Raw genomic sequence first — 21,545 nt, 5'->3', positions numbered from 1 at the left:
TGTGAGCTGTGATGCCACAGCACTCTACCCAGGGTGACAGAGTGAGACTCTGTCTCAAAACAAAAGTTGCATCTCCTTTACCCGTTTTACAGAAACGGATATTACATCTAGCTGGGGAACACTTCTCCTACCCAGTATTAGAAAATAAAGTCCTAAAAAAAGTCCTGGGCGGCACCTATAGCTCAAGGAGTAGGGCGCCGGCCCCATATACTGGGGGTGGAGGGTTCAAACCTGGCCCTGGCCAAAACTGCAATAAATAAATAAATAAATAAAGTCCTAATGAAAGCTGGGAAGGTATGGGTCGATGGGATTAAGGTAAAAATCTGTAAAATTAACATCCCTGAATAGGCTTTATGTGAAGGTGCCAAAATCTTTCTACCTGATTGCATTAGGAGAATGGACCTTGTATTCTACTGGGAAATGTTTCCTGTCCCTGGTATTATAAAATACACTGGGATCAGTGTTTTTTTTTTTATTATTAAATCATAGCTGTGTACATTGATATAATCATGGGACATCATTCACTAGCTTCACAGACCGTTTACCAAGTTTCACATATATCCTTGTAAGATGCACTGCTGGTGTAATCCCACCAATCCCTTTCCCTCTACCCCCCTCCCTCCTCCCTCCCCTCCCTTTCCCCCTTCCCCCTATTCTTAGGTTGTAACTGGGTTATAGCTTTCATGTGAAAACCCTAAATTAGTTTCATAGTAGGGCTGAGTACATTGGGTACTTTTTCTTCCATTCTTGAGATACTTTACTAGGAAGAATATGTTCCAGCTCCATCCATGTAAACATGACAGAGGTAAAGTCTCCATCTTTCTTTAAGGCTGCATAATATTCCATGGTGTACATATACCACAATTTATTAATCCATTTGTGGATTGATGGACACTTGGGCTTTTTCCGTGACTTAGCAATTATGAATTGGGATGCAATAAACATTCTGGTACAAATATCTTTGTTATGATGTGATTTTTGGTCTTCTGGGTATATGCCCAGTAGAGGGATTACAGGATTGAATGGCAGATCTATTTTTAGATCTCTAAGTGTTCTCCATATCTCTTTCCAAAAGGAATGTATTAATTTGCATTCCCACCAGCAGTGCAAAAGTGTTGGGATCAGTGTTTATGTGTAGACCAGTTAAACGGTTTCTACAGGATTATGCTATCTAGGGAATAGAGGAGGAGAGAGTCACAAGCAGGGAGGCTCCCTTCCAGAAGACTGACTCTGCTACGGTGTGAGAAGCAGTCGGATCCTACCCACACGTGGACAGCATCCCATAAGCAGCTCTTGACTGACCAACAAAGAGCTGCTGGGTTTGTAGATGACAGTTTAAGGCAAACATCTGGATAACACTCTGATTCAAGGTGGTTAAAACAAATCATCTCTGTGGGCTGAACTGCATGCTGTTCTCCTAGCAATAATGGAAGGACTGTTTGGTTTTTTATTCACCCATAGGCACTGGTCAGTGGCCTCCCCATACCATCAAGCAGGAGGGCAGGGGAAAACTGGCCTGGTCAGAGAATGGAGCGGATGGGGCACGGCCTGCAGAAAATGCTATGGGAATTTGTGATTACATTAACAGTACAATGTGCCAATGCCCATCCGAAGAATCCCCCTGCTTCTAGTTTGGAAGGTAACTTCAAAACAAACAAAAAAAAGGGGGCGGTGCCTGTGGCTCAAGGAGCAGGGCACAGGCCCCATATACTAGAGGTGGTGGGTTCAGACCCAACCCCAGCCAAAAACTGCAAAAAATAAAAAATAAAATAAACAAACAAAAAAAGGAATAAATGTATACCAAAAGAAAAGACCAGGGGATTGGCCAGTAGAACAATTAGTAAGGGGGCTACAAAGCACAAGACCAGGGGATTGGCCTATAGAACAATTTGGTAACGGGGCTACAAAGCACAAATATAGGTATGATCCAGCGGTGGAGAAGCCCACTAGTTTTATATCTTTGTAACCCTTCTCTATATGAATGGGAGTGAATTGAAAGAGAGGCATTTGCTAGACTAGGATTACTGCCCAAAATCCAGGCCAGAACAGTGGCTGAATCTAATGTACCTTCCAAAAGTAGAAAATTTCAGACAAGAATGGAAAGAGAGGGGTGGCGCCTGTGGCTCAGTGGGTAGGGCGCCGACCCCATATACCAAGGGTGGCAAGTTCAAACCCAGCCCCAGCCAAACTGCAACAACAACACAAAAAATAGCTGGGCGTTGTGGTGGGCGCCTATAGTCCCAGCTACTCGGGAGGCTGAGGCAAGAGAATCACCTAAGCCCAGGAGTTGGAGGTTGCTGTGCACTGTGACGCCACGGCACTCTATCAGGGCAATAAAGTGAGACTCTGTCTGTAAAAAAAAAAAAAAAAAAAAAAAAACATGGAAAGGGAGGAACAGTAGCTGAGGGTAAATAAATGAATCGATTATGTGATAAGGGAAATCCAATAATACACCAACATCTTAAAAGAGACTCAGAGCAAGAAATGAGACCATCTCTTAGCTCAATTATACCAGACACTAGGACGCATGAGGCCATATACTGCTGAGACCACGCTGCTTTTAAAACCTGGTAAGATCAAATGGAAAACTGTAACCCTGAGAGGCCTAGCATGGGGAGACATTTTCACACAACATAATGATGGACTGGGCTAATCATTAATGACTGAATGGGACTCTGCCAGGGTCTTCTAATTGTTAGTCTTTTCATTATAAGGGGTCGGTGATCAAAGACCAGGGGATTGGCCTATAGAACAATACGAGATGATTATGGTCTTTGTCCTTGGCTCCTGCCACAGAACTCTTAAAACCCTTGGGATTTCTGAGTGTTAGGAGTGTCTTGTGTTATTCACCATAAGCCCATGTATAACACCAGGGTTTTTTGTTTGTTTATTTTGTTTTTTTTGAGACAGAGTCTCACTATGTTGCCCTGGGTAGAGTGCTGTGGCATCATAGCTCACGGCAACCTCCAACTTCTGGGCTTAAGCAATTCTCTTGCCTCAGCCTCCTGAGTAGCTGGGACTACAGGCGCCCGCCACAACACCCGGCTATTTTGTTGTTGTTGTAGTTGTCATTGTTCTTTAGCTGGCCCGGGCCAGGTTTGAACCTGCAAACCTGGGTGTATGGGGCCTGCGTCCTACCCACTGAACTACGGAGGCCATCCAACACCAGGGTTTATGCTGGTGAGGTGACTTAGGGTAGAGGCCCTGGAGTCTCAAGATGGGGCCAGAAAGACCAAGTGATTAGAGGAGCAGAGAGATGGACCTCTATAAAAACTCTTGTACAAGGGGATTTGCTGAGCTTTGGAGCTGCTGAATGCTCAGAGGTGCTGGAAAGGTGGCATGTGTAGAGAGAGCATGGAAGAGCCGTGTTCCTGTTAGCCCCCAGCCTTGGCCTATGCAATTTTATATCTAAAATTTTCTGCTTTTGGAAGGAACATTAGGTTCAGCCACTGTTTTGGCCTGGATTATGGGCAGTAATCCTAGTCTAGCAAATGCCTCTCCCTCAGTCCACTCCCATTCATATAGGGAAGAGTTACAAAGATGAGGTTACAAAGAGGAATATCTGGCTATTCCTCTATAGCTTTTATAATGTTCTTTATGATAAACCAGTAAACACAAATGTTTCCTTGTATTCTGTGAGCCACCCTAGCAAATTAACTGAACTCAAAAAGGAGGTCAGGAACCCTAATTTGCAGCCAGCGTGCAAATTTTAAGTTCCCTCTGCTTAGAATTTTAGGGGACTGAACAGAAAGGAGACCCCAGTAAAACCTTAAAACTGAGTTCCTGGATATAAAAGAAAGCAAGGGAGGTCAAACAGGCCTCTTTCCACCTTCTCCCTTTTGGAGTTCAGATACAATTGACCAGTATTAATGTTAAAGCTGAGACTGACAAAACAGACTCTTGCTGGCAATAACATACTAAATTATTAATAGGGCCTGAGGCCAAGCAAGGCAAAGGTTAAATCACACCTGCAGGTCATCAATTTGTTTGACAGATCACTTGAATTAGTATATTGGGGCTTGTGTCTGATTAACAGACTTCTTCATTTTAACTTAAAACACTCCAACCCTTTAGAAAAAGTTTTATTTCTTTAAACAATTACAAATCAAATAATCTTTGAACTCAACAATAACCTGGTAAACACTGCCCTCCTCACCCCGATGTCCTGTCTTTTAAGGACAAACCAGTGTACCCCTTGTATTGATTTATGATTTTACCTACAATTCTTGTCTTCCTAAAATGTATAAAACTGAACTGTAACCTGACCACCTCAGGACCCCTTGCCCAAGGCTTCTTGAATGTGACTCACCAGACCCATGGTCACACGTATTTGGCTCTTTAAATTACTTTACAGCGTTTGCCATTTTTTTCCGTTAACTCTAGTTAGTTGGAAATACAGATAGCCAGAAGTTGCAACTGGTATTGGAAGTGGGGACAGTCATGTAGGGCTGAGCCCTCAATCTGTCTCTATGTACATAGCATCAGAATTGAATTGAATTATAGGATGCCCAGTTAGTGTCTGCTGGAGAATTGTTATGACAACTGGAGAAAAACTCTAGCAACATCTGGTCACAGAAATGTTCCGTGTTGAGTAAAAGGAGAGGCTGAGCCGGGTGGCGGAAAGCTGCAGTTCCAGCTATTCAGGAGGCTGAGGCAGGAGGCTCGCTTGAGCCCAGAAGTTCAAGGTTTCAGTGAGCTATGATCATGACTGGACCACTGCAATCCAGCCTGCGAAATGAAGTGAGAACTTATCTCAAAAAAGAAAGAAATGAAAATAAAGAAAAAACAGTTTGACTATTCCTTCCCTATCTTGAACCTGTATACTAATGTGCCCCTCACCTTCCACAGGTACAGGGTACAGAAGAGCAGACAAAAGAGAAAAGAAGAGCTCAATTTAAAAAAAAAAAAAAAATCTGGGGTGGCACCTGTGGCTCAGTGGGTGGGGCGTTGGCCCCATATACCAAGGGTGGCAGGTTCGAACCTGGCCCCAGCCAAGCTGCAGCAAAAAAACAGCTGGGTGTTGTGATGGGCGCCTGTAGTCCCAGCTACTCGGGAGGCTGAGGCAAGAGAATCGCGTAAGCCCAGGAGCTGGAGGTTGCTGTGAGCTGGGTGAGGCCACGGCACTCTACCGAGGGTGACAAAATGAGACTGTCTCTACAAAAAAAAAAAAAAAATCTGAATAAGAAAAAATACTGGGAGGTAATACACCAATCATGCCCCTAATGGTTGGGTTAGCATAGTAAAATTACAAACTACTGTCCTCTTTTCTACTATTCAAAATTTTACAGTTAACCAGCTATGTTATTAGATACACATTGACTTTCATAGTGTAAAAAATGATTTCTTTTAAGAATAATAAGCTGTGGGGAGGCGCCTATGGCTCAGTGAGCAGGGCACCAGCCCCATATACAGAGGGTGGTGGGTTCAAATCCAGCCCCGGCCAAACTGCAACAAAAAATAGCCGGGCGTTGTGGCAGGCGCCTGTGCTCTCAGCTTCTTGGGAGGTGGAGGCAAAAGAATCGCCTAAGCCCAAGAGCTGAAGGTTGCTGTGAACTGTGATGCCACAGCACTCTACTGAGGGCGACAAAGTGAGACTCTGTCTCTTAAAAATAAATAATAACAAGCTGTAAGACTTAGGGAGGCTCAAAAGGGGTTATTAAACTAATCATCCCTTACCTTTCAGCTTTTTCCTAATTATAGGGAGCAGATACTATGAGGGTTACCATCCCCCAAACTGGGCCCCCCCAGCAAATTCTTTTCCCCTTATTGCAAAAGAAAAGGGGAAAAACCAAATAGGTTGCTGTTTCTGTGGGCCCCTCCTTTGGCCTGTCACTTCCTGGCTAAGCTTGCCAACCTCAAGCAACAAGACTGAAAATCTCCTGCGGTCAGACTGGGGAAGTCTGAGGCAGCAGGCTGGCAACAGGCTTGATCACAGTGACCTTCAGAGATGGAGAGACCTCAGCAAGAGTGAGGATGCTCCCGAGGTGATGGGTCAGTTAGAAATGGGCCAAGATTTCAGGTTAGAGGCCCAAGTTCCAGCCCCTAATCCAGCTCTGCCATTGTGACGTGCCTGGTCATTTCAAGGCTCTCTCTCATCTACTGGTAGGGGTTGAACGACCAAGTTTCAGCCCAGTCACAGTTACATAAAGGCTGCAGAAGGCTCCACACCATCTGACCAAAAATGTGTCAGGGCCTCGAAAGCCCATAGCTTTGTCTATTCCTCCCCTCTTCCACAAAGACACAAGACGCAGGTCCCCATTTTCTTAATGATGAGTTCTAATACATTATCTGAATAAAATCCAGACATATGGTATAAAAACAAGAGAATAAAATCAGGAGTCTCTTAGGAGGTGGCTTGTGGCTGCCTACAGTGGCGTGGGGGTGGCAGGCTACTGGCTAACATCTCACCAGATCGAAGCACGTCCATCCCACCTCCCTTATCCCACTCGAAAGCCCACATTCAATTTTCTTTGTTGTTTTTTTCTTTTTCAATTTTATTAATATTTTAAAAAATACATAAAGATACAACATCCAGGGTGGTTCCTGTGGCTCAAAGGGGTGGGGCGCCGGTCCCATATGCCAGAGGTGGTGGGTTCAAACCCAGCCCTGGCCAAAAAAAAAAAAAAAAAAGATACAACATCCAGTGTCTGATTAAATATATTTAACACATTCAATTTTCTGTTCTACATCCCTGAGAGAAGCTTTACCATCTCCTTTGTGAGAAGGAAACTTCCTCCTGGCTCTGAATTCATGGAGGGAAGGGCTCACAGACCCTCCCAGGACAATTTAAAAAGACCTCAGACTTCATAAAACTCTGGTAAACACAGAAACCCAGCAACCACTTCCGGGCTCTCTGGGCCAGCCCTGACTCAGAATTTAAACACCTGCTTCAGGGCCAGCGGTGGTTCACTCACTGGGGTTAGGAAGAAAATTCTCCACTGGCAGCTTAGCCATTCAGAAGCCTTAATGAAAACTTCTGACTTACGCTGGAAGCTATTATCAGTGACCAGCGTAGCAACTGGAGGATATATAAGACTTGGAGAAACCAAGTACAACAGAATGACCACCTGTTCATCTGCCCCACGTTCACACCAGTCTCTTGCCTGGAGAGTAAACTGGCACCTTCTGAGAGCATAACCATGTGGAAACTCTCAATATGTCAACTCCCACAGAGGAGGCTGGCCAGTGTGAATCAGCCCACGAGGTTGCATCTACCACCATTTCCATTTCCACAAGTTGCTTTCATCTGAAAGCCGCATCTACAGCCAAAGGCTGGCTGTTTATCACGGAGGGGTCCACCTAGACCAGCAGCCTCGTCCTCACAATGCTGTGCTTCCCTCCATCCCCTACACACATGAATCCTCAGTGGCCTTCCCTTCCTCCTGACCGTGTTCCTACCTTCCTTCAGAATCTCCCCCCACCCCCACAAGAAAGAGCTCGGGCTCTGGAATCAGAAGAACATAGTTCAAATCCCAGCCTGGCTTCTATTCCAATCTCTCAATGTCAGGTTCCTCAGCTGTAAAACCTACTTGGAGGGTAGGGGGTGCTGCAAGTATTAAATGTGATAATGTATTTAAGGCTGCTCAGCACAAAATTCTGCACATAGAGCAGTCCCTGCCCTAGAGGAATTAGGAATCTGGTGGAGTTTTTTTTGGTTTGTTTGTTTTTTGCAGTTTTTGGCTGGGGCCGGGGCCTGGGCCCTACTCCTTTGAGCCACAGGCGCCACCCTGGTAGAGGTTTTTGTCAGTTAATCCTATCCAGCACCGAGTACTTCACTTTATCTGCTGACAAATCACCGGTCTCCTTTGCATTTATTTGTTGCTTTGTGTTAGGAAGGATGTGAGTTTCTCTTTCTCTCTCCCATGCTCCCTGTGCCTGGGCTCTCATACACGGGGAGCTATACAAAGAGTGGCTGGCTGACAGGGAGAGCACTCAGATGAGCAAAATTTCCCATGCTCTGTGTGGAAACAGAGCTGAAACCTGAAGCAAGTCTCCCTCCAAAGGTCAGAGGAAGGGGATGAAGCATTAAAACAAATGCACCAATGATATATACTCAGTACCTGCAAACCACATGCTGGCTGGGCTGGCACCAGAGACGTAACCTAGCCTACCAGGCCAGGCGCGATCAGTGAGAGGCACTGCTACCAGCTACCAGCGGTCAGATGCAGAATCGAGCAGAAACCCTGAGGCTCCAAGGGGAAAATACTCTCTAGCCTGCCAGACTGCTAGCAACCATCACAGGGTAAGTATGTTATACAGAAAAGGGGACAGAACAGCTAAGGAAAGATGGTGTAAAAGGTGACAGTGGAGGTGCGCTGAGAAGAGAGACAGGTGCCACTGAGTCCTCCAGAAAAGGTCTGCAGTTGGCCACCCCCCAACTCACTTGCCTCTCATCAGCTTTCCTGCCCCCCTCTGGAGGGTGATGACCACATGCCATCTGGAAGATGTGGCTCCATCCAATTTTTGATTTTTCTGAATCCAGCAGGTCAGAGAGGGGCTCTGATCTGCAGTTTGGTTTTTTGTTTTTAAAATTGAGACTGGATGGGTGGTGCCTGTGGCTCAGTGGGTAGGGCGCTGACCCCATAGACTGAGGGTGGCGAGTTCGAATCCAGCACCAGCCAAACTTCAACAACAACAACAAAAAAAAATAACAGCCGAGTGTTCTGGCGGGAGCCTGTAGTCCCAGCTATTCCAGAGGCTGAGGCAAGAGAATCGCCTAAGCCCGGAGTTGGAGGTTGCTGTAAGCTGTGATGCCACAGCATTCTACCGAGGGTGATAAAGTAAGACTCTCTCTTAATAAAAAAAAAAAAATAGAGACTAGATCTACTTCTATTACCCAAGCTGGAGTGCAGTAACACAATCATAGCTCACTGCAACCTTAAACTCCTGGGCTCAAGCAATTCTCCCACCATAGCCTTCCAAGCATGTACATGAGTGGTACATACCTGTAATCCCAGTACTTTGGAAGGCTGAGTTGGGAAGATCACTTGAGGCCAGTAGTTACATGTGCCTGACCACTTTTTTAAAAGTTGTTTTTTGTTTTTTTTTGAGACAGAGTCTCATTATATCACCCTCGGCAGAGTGCCGTGGCATCACAGCTGACAGCAACCTCAAACACTTGGGCTTAAACAATTTTCACCTCAGCCTCCCAAGTAGCTGGGGCTACAGGTGCCCACCACAAGACAAGCTATTTTTTGGTTGTAGTTGCCATTGTCATTTGGCAGGCCCGGGCTGGGTTCGAACCCCCCAGCCCTGATGTATATGGCCAGCGCCCTAGCCGCTGAGCTACAGGCGCTGAGCCTTAAAAGTATTTTTGTAGAGATGGGAGTCTTGCTATGTTGCCCAGGCCAGTCTTGAACTCTGGGCCTCAAGGAATCCTCCTGCCTTGGCCTCCCAAAGCAAGTTTGGGTTCTGAACAATCACCATAAGCCGATTTGGGCAAGGGATTTAGGAGGACACGCAGGTATTAATTTTAAGAGCTTCTTCCATCAACTTTATTCCCTAAGCTCAGAGGGCAGCGTGGCCAGCAAAAAGATCATACCACCAAAAGTTAAATGGTGGTGAAGGCAATGTGTCCTAGTTAGTCTACTGAAAGAGCAGTGCAAGGCTTTGGGCCTTCCCCTTACCACACTTCCACTGAGATACACAGAATTAATTGCCTCACATACCTCTCTCGGCATGTCTCTCCCAGTTCCCAGAATCTACACCAGCTATCCCTTGAGTTAAATCCTCTTTACATAAAAAACATTCTATAAGTCAGATTGCAACACATTTTTGACAAGTGACTGCCCACTGAAATTCAAACTCTTTGGCATAAATCGCAGTCTATCAGTCTCACCACCCTTATTTTTCCATATTCCTCATCAAGATCCCACCTGGGCTTTCATTACCATCTTCAAGCAAACCAATCTAAAGCTCTTTCACCAACAGAAGTTTGATCACGCTTCAAGACTCAACTCTCCACTGAAACTAGATTAGTGCTTATCTAGGGCCAAGGACAGGATGGGGGCACTAGAGGGTGCCGGTTTATCTGTGAGGTGACAAAAGTGTTTTAAAATTGATCATGGTGATGGGTGCATGTATCTGAGTATAGTAAAAGACACTGAGTTATATTGCAAATCGTAGGTTACGTAAATTATATCTTAGTTTAAAGAGACTGAATTATATGTAAATTGTATGTTACATAAATTATATCTCGATAAAGCTGTTTAAAATAACTCAGCTCTGGACTCATCTGTAGGAAATTTCCCCAAGCTCAAGAATAAGGAGAATTCTACTTTCACCAGCAGAGGAAAAACAATCATTCATTCACTCATTATTAATTTATTCATCAATAAACCTCAATGGATCACCATGGGATGACCATGTATAATGCCAGTGAAGATAAAAAAGATAGGTAAGGGCTGGACATGGTGTACTCCTAGTACTTTGGAAGGCTGAGTTGGGAAGATCACTTGAGGCCAGTAGTTACAGACCAGACTTGGCAGTATAGGGAGACCCCGTCTTCACAAAAATTTTAAAGCTAGGCATGGTAGTGTGTGACTGTAGTCTTAGCTACTTGAGAGGCTAAGGCAGGAAGACCACTTGACCCCAGGAATTCAAGGCTGCAGTGAGATACGATCACACCCACTGCACTCCAGCCTGGGCAACACGGCAAGACACTGTCTCCAAAAAAACAAAAATTGTAAAAAAAAAAAAATGGACAAGATTGGACTTGTACTATTTTAGTGCTGTACTCCTTAGATCCTCCAATCATGCTAACTTCACTATTTTCTCCGCTTCTTCCTTCCTAGGTTTCTCAGAAACAAGAAAGGACCTCCTGGTCTTCTTTACATTTTCAACTTTGTGCAGTTAAAATTCAGAGGCCCTCTCCACTCTACAGCAAGCCGGAATGGTGTTTTTTCTCTGTTGTGCAGAGGTAGCCTGGGTAGGGAATGTGAAGACGCCATGCTGGGCCTGGTATGCTAATTCCCGCTAATCCAGGCCAGAGAACCATTTTCCAAACATTTCCAAATCACAAAACGTGTTAGGCATCCTAGGCTCTGCTCTGGTTACACATGAGTATGTAACCTCATACTTTTAAGCACACAGCTACTCCATGTGAAAGACTCACAGAATGGTGACAATAAGCCTTCACCCTTAAAGAGCAAGAGGAAGTCTGCACAACATTTTAATACACAATCCTCTTGAAATTTCCCATTAACCCACAGATATCCCCTTCGATAGATGAATGAGGTAAAACTCATGAAGGTAAAGTGAGGTGTCCAAGGCTCCATAGCTAGTCAATGATAGAACTTAAATATAAGCTAAGTCTTCTGACTCTGAGTCCAACATTCCGTATACTTTATTACCTCTCAATGCAGAGTCCTTCTCAGATGACCTTGGTAGGTATTTGTAAGCACCTATTGACCTGATTGCTTTTTTTCTTTTCTCTCCAAAGCCTAAATGATGGAGTTTTGTTTTATACACAATCAAGATAGATTCCAATAGTGGTTAAAGGTAGAGGTTTGAGTCAGCCAAAATTGGGCTCAACCCAGAGCCTGTCCTTTTCCTACATATACCCATACACACATATGTTGTCCTAATACAATAAGCCACCATTTAAAATAACTGCCTGAACTTCCGCTAGGGACTAAAAGTCCTACCCAATTTTAAGGGTATATCCCCTACTGCAACAAAAATTAAGATTCCACTGCACCCACTGACAACTCTCTAAACTAGGAATACCTTTCTTAAATCTAGTCACCACCACATGCATTCCCCACCCTAACCAGCAATGCACTACTTTTCCATTCTTATTTATTTATTTATATTTAAGAGACAGGGTCTCATTATGTCACCCAGGCCGGAGAGCAGTGGCCTTTTTCTTTTTTTTTTCCTGAGACAGAGTCTCACTTTGTCACCATCAGTAGAGTGCTGTTGCATCACTGCTCACAGCAATCTCCAACTCTTGGACTTAAGCAATTCTCTTGCCTCAGCCTCCCAAGTATACTGGGACTACAGGGACCCACCACAGTGCCTGTCTATTTTTTAGAGACAGGGTCTCACTCTGGCTCAGGCTGGTCTTGAACTTGTGAGCTCAGGCAATCTACCCACCAGCCACTCCCAGTGGCCATTAACAGGTGTGATCATTAACATACTGCAGTTTCAAAGTCCTGGACTGAAGTGATCCTTGAACCTCAGTCTCTGGAGCAACCAGAAGTATAGGCTTACACCAGGACGCCTGGTTCTTTCCACCATATTTTGTCCTCAGTATACGTGACAGAATTTCAAGGTCAAAACGGGCCTCCTTTAGGTTCCCCTACCTTTGAAGGTACAGATGACAAGTTGTGACAAACTCTTTTAGTTCAAGATCCCACTAAGCTTCCCCTATTTCCCCCTACTCTGTGGAAAAGGCAACAGGATAAAGTATCAGAACAGAAAGAACTGCTATCCCCAAGGTCTACAAAACAGAGCTCTCCATCTGCATCTGTAGGGAGAAGCATGCCTAGTCATTGCAAAAGGAAGAGAGGAACTCTGGAAGGCTCAGCATGCTCACCTGCTGCAAAACCCAGCCCTATTCCTCAGCACCCCCTCTAAGACAAGCAGCTCACCCACCCTGTTTCCTCTGTTCATACTGCTCCCCTGCACCTGACTCCATACTTTTGTACTATTTTAGGGCTGTACTCCTTGGATCCCCAATCATGCTAACTTCACTATTTACCACAATCTGAGCCTTTTCCTCCCAGTGGTTTTCCTCCTCTTCTCTTTCCTTGTACAATCAGTACCACACAGCACATGCATAGTATATGTCTTCCATTGGCTCCACCTTTCCAACACAAGTGAAATTCTCAGGCTTTCATTTCTTATACAGGTGTCCTCCATCTTCCTTCTCAAGTTGCATAACCCCTCATTCCACCCAGCCCTCCCCCCCATATCGTCCTCAACATCACCACCACTAGCTGGTACCAGATTGGGCTCACAAAACCATTCAGTAAATACTTGTTGAATTGAAATGAATGAAACTGAACAGATTGAGAGGAATCCTGGGGAAGGTGGTCATGACTCAGTTGCCCCACACAGGAGCACAAACTGCATTGAGACAGGGCCTTCAGAGTCTCAAAGTAAGTGCATGGAATATAGGGTACCAAGGAGTCTGTGAGTACCCCCGCCTTCCACCAGGAAAGAGGCTTGGCTCGAACACAGCTCCCTGATGCTCTCCTGACCCAGGCTGTGTGGAACCGCCCTATGGTTTCTACGCCAATTTTCTGCATGGCAAGAGTTCAAACTTCTTTAATCACTCAGATGCCACCTTTACCTAGGCTAAAAAAGCAAGTGGCACAAGCCACAGGGATATAGACCAGACCTAGATGTTTAAAACTCTGATGTGGGGTGGCGCCTGTGGCTCAAGGAGTAGGGCACCGGTCCCATATGCCGGAGGTGGCAGGTTCAAACCCAGCCCCGGCCAAAAATCACAAAAAAAAAAAAAAAAACCTCTGATGTGACTCAACAATACTCTGCCTCCACACACATGGATCAGTTAAGTCAACACGGTGTGGCCAGACATAAAGTAATAAAAATTGAAATGGAATTCAGAAAAATAAGTCTAAGTGCAGAAGCCACTTAGCCTTTTCCCAGACTTCTGCTATATCCATCTGTAAAACAGGAATTACAGTAGTACCTACCCCAGAAAGTTTGCACGGGGATGAAATTTGGAGACGCATGCTCAACGTAGTAAGTCAAAAGGCTACCTTTGTATTATTCATTTTGCTAGGAGGATCAAGGGGGATGGAAAGCTCTGAGAAGCCCCAAATAAATGTGTCTCGTGATCTGAACCCCTAGCCCTGGGCTGGGGAGAAGAGCGACACGTGGGGAAGCTGAGATGCCACCGCCCCTGGGACCAGGCGCAGAGCCCGGACCTGCTTCTGGCGACCGCTTTCCGCCTCCAGGTTTCCGCTAGGGTGCTCTGGGGCCCTGGACCGCTGCGGGGAGGGCTGGAGGGAAGGGGAAGAGGCCGGGGCGGAACAGAGACCTACCTGCTTTCACTGCCCTCCTTCCGCTCCCTCACCCTCAGCCACTTGCGGAGGAGGAAGCGTTTTCGGCGCGGGGAAGCGCTGGGCGTGGAGCAGTTGGACCAGGGGGTGTCCTCGTCGCTGGAGGGCGTGATCTCGATGGACGGCAGCTGCAGGAACTCCTTGCCAGGGGCCAACTCGCCGGACAGGTCCCGGGCCAGCCCGGCCTCTAGGCTCTGCTCTTGCACGTTCTTCATCCGGCGCATCTTGAAGCGCCGGCGGCGGAGCGTGGGGGTGGACGAGCTGGACCAGACCGGGCTGCCCTCGGGCGCGCCCTGCGGCTCGGGCACCTGCAGGGCAGGCGGCTGCAGGTTCTCCATCATGTTGGCCGCCGGCATGGGCCCGTCGCCTGCGCGCTCGCTCTGCGCCCCCCGCCGGCAGCCTCGCTCGCGTCTCGTGCACGCTGCTCCCCAGCCCTGGCCCGGGGCACACTCTCCCCTCTCGTTAGGGAACCCTCTCTGCTCCAGCTGCTAGAAAAGCGAGTTCCTTTTCCTGGAGTGCCGCGAGGAGGGGACGGGGCGCGCCGCCGCCCGGAGTCTAACTTTTCCGAGCGTGCTTCCTCCCGGCCGTCCGCTGCCGGCGAGGCTACCCGGGTGCCGCGAGAGCCGCCACCAGCCGCCCGGCCGCTCTCCTGGGGCTGCCCGCTCGCGCCCGCTTGTTTTTCTTCCGCTGCGCTCGCTCGCGTCTTTGCCTTAGCGGGACTAGGCAGCCCGGGCCCCAGGGGGCGGCACAGCAAACTCTCAGCGGTTTGCGTTCAGCAGAGCAGGTTGGGGAGCCGGCTTGGCGCTGCAGGGAGGTAGAGAGCGAGAGGAAGAGGCAGTGGTAGGAGGGAGAGGGAGAAAGAGGAAGCGAGACACTGGATAAAAACAAAAAAGAAGGCGGGGAGGACACTATTCTGAAAGGGCACGCACTGGAGGCGGCTGCTGGTGTAACTGTACACGCAGTCCCTTGGGGAGGGACTCCACCTCTGAGCCAAGGCTGCTCCAATCAGCCTAATGAAATAAGATCACAGCCCAAACTTTCTCAGAGCAGCGATTGGCCAGGCAGCTCTCATTAGCTGAACTCTCTGCTTTTTCCTTCGGAGAGGGGGTGTGGAGGGAGGAGAATTAATGAATTCAGTCCATACTCTCTCAGGCCACCTAAGATACAGGGTTGAGGGAAAACCAGGAGACTTTTAACTGGATCTCTTCTCCTCAGAAAGGTGCTTTGAATTAGTGGGGGGCCTGGGAGGCGTGGGCATAGTCAGAGAAAGAGAGCAAGTTCCTGGAGGCTGCTTCCAAAATGACAAGCTGAGAAGAGAGGACAGTTCTCCTGCGGCATGAGCCAAGGACGCCAGACATGACATACCAAGGAAGGACAGACAGCACGATCTGAGAGACAAGGGACACACAGGACCAGCAAGGAACAGGACTGAACCCTGTACTTGTGTGTGAGGCTGGCTGTACCACAGCTCCCTCCCCAGCAAAGAATAAAATGAGTGGAAGGTGAGCACTCCCAAGGCAGTGTGTCCAGCTGAGCCCCTGGCAGTTGAGGCAGTCAAGTGCACCCCTCCCACATTCCTAGAGGCTGATTCAGTTCCACTTCAGCCTGCCAGGGGCATGGACTGGCTCACAAAGTCTAGCTGCCCCCAGGTCGTGGAACCTAGAAAGTCTGGGTCAGTCCTGGTAGTGTCCCAAGATGTGCTGAACCACTAACTCTCTAGCCCCAGATAACAGTCCTAAGAGATGGGCAGCCCTAGAACGATCCACCCTATTTAGGCCCTCTCTGTCGAGACGGAATCTAACCCAGCCCAGCGTCTAGAGCAGAAGCTCTAGCATCCACCTTCCTCCCCAGGCACCTGGTACATTTGCCTCATTCCTTAAGTGACTTACGAACAAAACATGAGAAGCACCAAAGAAGACACTGTAAAGTTTACAATCTGATCCTCTCTCTTCTCTATCCCTCCATTTGGGAGCTGATGACCAGCTTCTATGCCAGGACAAATTTGGGGGTCACATTTCACAAGTGTCCCAAAGCTGAGGACTCCAAGAATTCACTTCAAATAAGTATATTCCTGCAGTTGTGCCGTACATCAAAGGTGACAGCTGGCTGTGGGTCCACCATGCCCTGCAATTCCACATGGGAGAAAGCTCAAGGATCCCAATGTTGTACAACCTCTGAGAGCCCAGCAAACTGAGAAAAAGACGTATTGCTCAGCCAGAGAGATACTGTGCCGAAATGTCAAGGGCAGACCCACCCACAAATGGCTCCCCAGAACATTGGCCTCTGTTTCAGACTCTTCACATCCGGACATTGGCTCACTCAGGAATGATTTGGTATCATTCTATTTTAACTCCCGGACATGGCACAGAAAGCGGAAACCCCTTCCCATCAGGTGTCAAGCCTGGTGAGGAGCAGGATACCTCCTCCAGCTCCAGGGAAGCTGAGGAAGCTAGCCTGTAACTCTAAACTTGAGGATCCAGAGCTAAGCCAAGGTTCCACGGAGTTAGTTCACTGCCTCCAAGTTCCTCCAAGGGCGAGCAGTTTGCAGGGAATCTGATAAATTACCAGGTCGAGGGACTTGCTTTTGCATAGGCTGTTGAGGGAGGGGACAGGGGTCCCAGGGCTTTTTGGGGAGAAAGGAAGCTAGGACACAACCATTCACTTGGAGGCCAAAATAATAAAAAGAAGGTTGGGTGTACCTGTGGCTCAAAGGAGTAGGGCGCCGGCCCCGTATGCCAGAGGTAGCGGGTTCAAACCCAGCCCTGGCCAAAAACAGCAAAAAATAAATAAATAATAAAAAGAAGGTCCACAAGACAGAGGACAGAAAATCCTATCAGGGGCGGTGCCTGTGGCTCAAGGAGTAGGGCGCCGGTCTGATATACCGGAGGTGGTGGGTTCAAACCCAGCCCCGGCCAAAAACCACAAAAAAAAAAAAAAGAAAATCCTATCAGAAAGGAGGATCCATCAGGGGAGCAGCTGCTTTTAAGTTCATCATGGGCACTCAGTTGAAATGTATGCCTCTCAAGAGAGAGAAAAGCCACCAGGTCCCTCTTCCCACACATGTCAGCCACTTTTCCCACCCACAATGGACTCTGGACTTAAAATTCTATGAGATTTAATTTCAGCCTTCAGCAGTAGCTGAAAATGATCATTTCCATTTCACCTGGCCTGAGGGAAAACCTCCTCCAGACTGAATCTGAAATGGTCTCACTTGGTTGGGAAGCAGAAACCCAGAGCACTTGAGTCCCCAAAGCTGTCCTCACTTGCTTCCACCTGCAGTCCCTTCTTTTCTTCAAGCCATAACCTTTCATCCATTATCCAAAACACATACACCCAGCCCTTCCAGATGTTTCTGTTGCTGATGGCGCTATCAAGTAGGATAATAAATATGATAAAGGGACAGGGCCCTGAAGGGCAAAATGGCCTGCAACTGTGAGCCCTCATTACTGTTAAGACTGGGAGCTCTATGAAGAAAGAACCAAGTTTCTTCTTCAAGTCTCTCCAGTATCCTGGGCTTCTTACGTGTACGGTGACCTTTATACCTTTTTAAAGACCTTTCATACATCACATTGTATCTTCCCAGAAGCCCAGGAGTAAAGTAGAACAAATGTGATTACCTTCATTTTATGGCTGATGAAACTGAAACAGAGAATCAGTCATTTATCCAAGGTCATAGATAAATAATAACTGATCAATGACAAGGCCAGAACTTAAACCTGGGATTCCTGAAGCTAGGTTAGAAACCACCAAAAGTTTTGGAAAATGATTTCTCAAAGCAGTTGGTGTTAAGACCAGAGTTCCTAGGACTCCCTACAAAATCTCAGCCATTGCATCTGCTCCTCTAGTCTCTCTCCTCCCCATATTTCTTCTCAGATGTATTTGGCTCTCCGTAACTCCCCCATCCTCTGGGAAACTAACCTTACCTCTGTCCCCTTCCCAGACAACTGGTGGCCAGAACAACTCAGCCTCCCCTCCCCCTACAGCTCGGCCAGGCTGCAACTTTTAAATGAAAGGAGCTCAGATTACCAGGCAACTGTTGTTTATTCTCAGTGGTGCAGGCTCCCTTTTCAAACTACAGATACAAGACACCCAACACCTGTCTGTTACTTCCAGAATCCCATGAACGACATAGTCCATTCTTCAGTCAAAACTTCCAGGAGAAAATCTAAGTGAAAAATAGCAGCTTCAAGGCTAGATTTCTTCTGATTGCACACCAAGTGAGTGAGAAAAGACAGCAGGCACCCCCTGATCCATTATATATTCCACCTGCCCCGGAATGCCAAGGACAGGCAACTCTGGAGAACACAACAATGTCGCCTCTAGCACCTTTGCTGCATGAGACAGTCCTCACCCTCAAGGCCGGAACAACTCTCTCCCGAACAACACTCAGAATGGCCAACCCCAACAGCAGGCCCATGTAGAAGGAAAAAATGCAGGCAGTGGGGCATTAGGGCAGGGGAACTTGTGGCTAGCAGGGAATTGGAAAGACAGAACACGGGCAATGCTGGAGAGCAATGCTAACTGTTGTCTTTGTGACCAGACTTCGCCAGCTCTCTTTCTGTTGCTCAGTGAGAAGAAATGAGTTTGGGCAGAGCACAATGTGGAGGATTCAGGACGGATGATAATCATTTACCTAGGGCAAGGCTGGTTAAAGACTAGCAAGGCCCTGTGGAGAGTGGCTTTCCCTGTAGACCTTTAAAAACAATTGGAGCCTAGCTAGAGGCAGCAGCAAGGAAAGAGATTATCTCCTGAAAAGCCCAGTCCCACCCTACAATTATGGGTCTCTAAGACCAAGAACCTCCATCTTTAAAAATAAAAATAATTCACTATGCAAGAACCTAAAACAAACTTGTTTGAACTGACCTGTTTCTGGCTTCAGCCATTTTGATCACCAGATGCTAAACACCTCCCGAGACCCACAAGCAGTTTTAATATCTTGCCCTGGTGAACCAGAGACATAAGATTGAATCAGCAGAGTGTGATGTAAGGAGCTAGAGGTGGGGGGGTCAAGGTGAGGAGAAAGAACTGGAGAAAATAACATAAACACCTTGTAGGGTTTCATGATCCTTTCTTTCCTTTCTCTTCCTTTCACTAATCCTCCCTCATTTCCTCAGGGGAGGGCCTGGCTACTTAAGAAGGGTCAGAGGAAACTGCACGGAATGGTTAGAGAAGGAGGGTGGACTAGGAGGCCAATTTTGGCTAAACACAATCTAAATAAAACCACAGGTGACCAGCCACCGGGTTCAGGACTTTGATGGAGACTCCATTCTCATGTTCTCAGCCTTGAGGAATGCACGCAGTCGCCAGAGTGATCGCCTGAGCTGGCCTTCACAGGAGCCAGGGTGAGCAATGACATCACTCAGGAGAAGGACAGCCACCAGATAAGCCTCCCTCATTAAACTGCTCATCAAAGGTTTAGGAGTCAAGAAGAATGTCTTGCACAACAACATTTGGCTGTCCTGTTCTCGACGCCAAGGGTACCAAGGGACAGACAAACATCATCTCTTGTCCTCTTAGTCTTACAAGGACAGTCTGTGTGTGCAAAGCAGGGCTGAAAAAGGCTTCCTGAGGTTGCCCCATCCATCCCTTGGCTGCCCTCCCAAGGAAGGCAGGTGGCATGCTCTGGATATTCTGGGGCTGCTTTCCACAAAAGTTTCATGAAATACTATCAGCCTACCAACTAGTGATTCAGCGTGCAGGTCCAGAGTGAAATGATCTGAGCTTTGGGCCCCTTTCTATCACTTACCACAGTCTGATTGTGGCTAAGTTATTTAACTTCTCTGCGTGTCAATTTCCTCACCTATCAAACCAAGATGATAGATAGCATCTCTCTACTGGGGTGGTTGTGAACATTGAACCGAGTAGGGCACTTTGAGCTTGGCACGTAGTGATTATTCTATAAATGTTAGCCTTTGTTAGGTCTAATTCAGGGTCCTTTATGATACCCTTGTTAGAAAACAGAACTATTCACATTGAATTTCAATCCAATTTGTTGCCACAAGTAGTTGCCAAACTAGAGTAAGGCTCCTTACTCAGCAGGTCCTGGGGATATAGCTACATGAGTAACACGTGATTTGTGCATTGCTGCACATTGTTTTTGTTTGTTTTCTATTTTTTTGAGACAGAGTCTATGTCACCCTCGGTAGAGTGCTGTGGCGTCACAGCTCACAGCAACCTCAAACTATTGGGCTTAAGTGATTCTGTTGCCTCAGCTTCCCAAGTGGCTGGGACTACAGGCACCCGCCACAATGCTTGGCTATTTTTTGGTTGTAGTTGTCGTTGTTTGGCAGGCCCAGGCTGGGCTCGAACCCGCCAGCTCTGGTGTATGTGGCTGGCGCCCTAGCCGCTGAGCTGCAGACGCAGAGCCACGCTGCACAGTTTTGCAAGGCAGAATTGAATGCAAATGCAAGTGTGTATGAGATGCCAGTGGAAAGATCAATACATTTTAACTAGAGGGAAAAAAGAGGTCTAGACAGGTCCTACAGAGGAATTGACATGTAAGACTTCAAGTATGCATTTCAGTAGAGAAGAAGAATAGGGCTTTAACAGCTTAGTACAGTCACAAAGGAGTGAAAACTCATAGAAAGTTTTGGAAGACAGGGAAAGATAAGTCAGAGCAGAGGGAAGGACAGACAGCACCAGGTGATAGGGCCTGACAAACAGGAGATGAGACTGTGGAAAGTGCTGAAGTTTAAATGTCATTCTCTAGACGAAGGTTGGTTTAGGGTGCTTATGGGGAAGGATTATTGACCTGTATGTGAAGAGTATCAGCTCTGTGGACAGGGTGAAATATACACTGGAGAAGCGACAGATGAGAAGCAGAGAAAGCATCAGCCGAAATTGTTGGAGAATTGACCACATGAATGTTCAATTTCCATCTCCTAGTTCAGTAGGAGATGGAAAAGATCTGAGCTAGGGCAGGCAAAAAGTGTGGAATGAGAGGAAATGGGTATGAAAAAGAACAAGCCGGGCAGCGCCTGTGGCTCAGTGGGTAGGGCACCAGCCCCATATATGGAGGGTGACAGGTTCAAACCCAGCCCTGCCACAAAAAATAACCGGGCGTTGTGGTGGGTGCCTGTAGTCCCAGCTACTCAGGAGGCTGAGGCAAGAGAACCGCTGAAGCCCAGGAGTTGGAGGTTGCTGTGAGCTGTGATGCCACAGCACTCTACTGAGGGTGATACAGTGAGACTCTGTCTCTTAAAAAAAAAGAAAGAAAAGAAAAAGGACAAGCCTATGAAGAGTTTTTCAGAAAAGTAGACTGGAAGAAAACCAAGAAGCAGCAATAATTAGGAAATTGAGGGAAGAATAGAATCAACAGTTACTACGCGGCCCCAGGAAGCCAGGTGCTGTGCTGATTGCTTCTTGTGCAAAATCCCACTTGACCCTCCCAAGGATCATTTTGATAAATATCAAAATCCTCATGTTAAGATGATGACAGATCTTATAAGCTTTCGTGCCCAAGTTCACACAGCTAGCAAGTAGAAGATGAGCAGAAATTTAAACGAGGGTCTC

At 47.1% G+C, this 21,545-nt stretch overlaps 1 protein-coding gene across 8 annotated transcripts in view; it reads right to left on the bottom strand.

Moving 5' to 3' along the window:
- GRAMD1B (GRAM domain containing 1B) overlaps window positions 1-21,545 on the bottom strand; it is a 263,393-nt gene that overhangs the window by 167,117 nt on the left and 74,731 nt on the right. For 2 of the 8 annotated variants that reach the window (XM_053594643.1, XM_053594644.1), the window contains exon 2: window positions 14,016-14,837. The exons of 5 other annotated variants lie outside the window; for them this stretch is intronic. In XM_053594643.1, the coding sequence (XP_053450618.1) occupies window positions 14,016-14,389 (374 nt within the window). In that variant the 5' untranslated portion in view covers window positions 14,390-14,837. Of the gene's footprint in view, window positions 1-14,015; window positions 14,953-21,545 lie in introns of those variants that run through there. One more of the 8 variants, XM_053594645.1, reaches the window with a different exon arrangement.

This window comes from Nycticebus coucang, chromosome 6 (assembly GCF_027406575.1).
Source record: "Nycticebus coucang isolate mNycCou1 chromosome 6, mNycCou1.pri, whole genome shotgun sequence".
NCBI lineage: Eukaryota > Metazoa > Chordata > Mammalia > Primates > Lorisidae > Nycticebus > Nycticebus coucang.
This window is presented reverse-complemented; position numbering and strand designations above follow the sequence as displayed.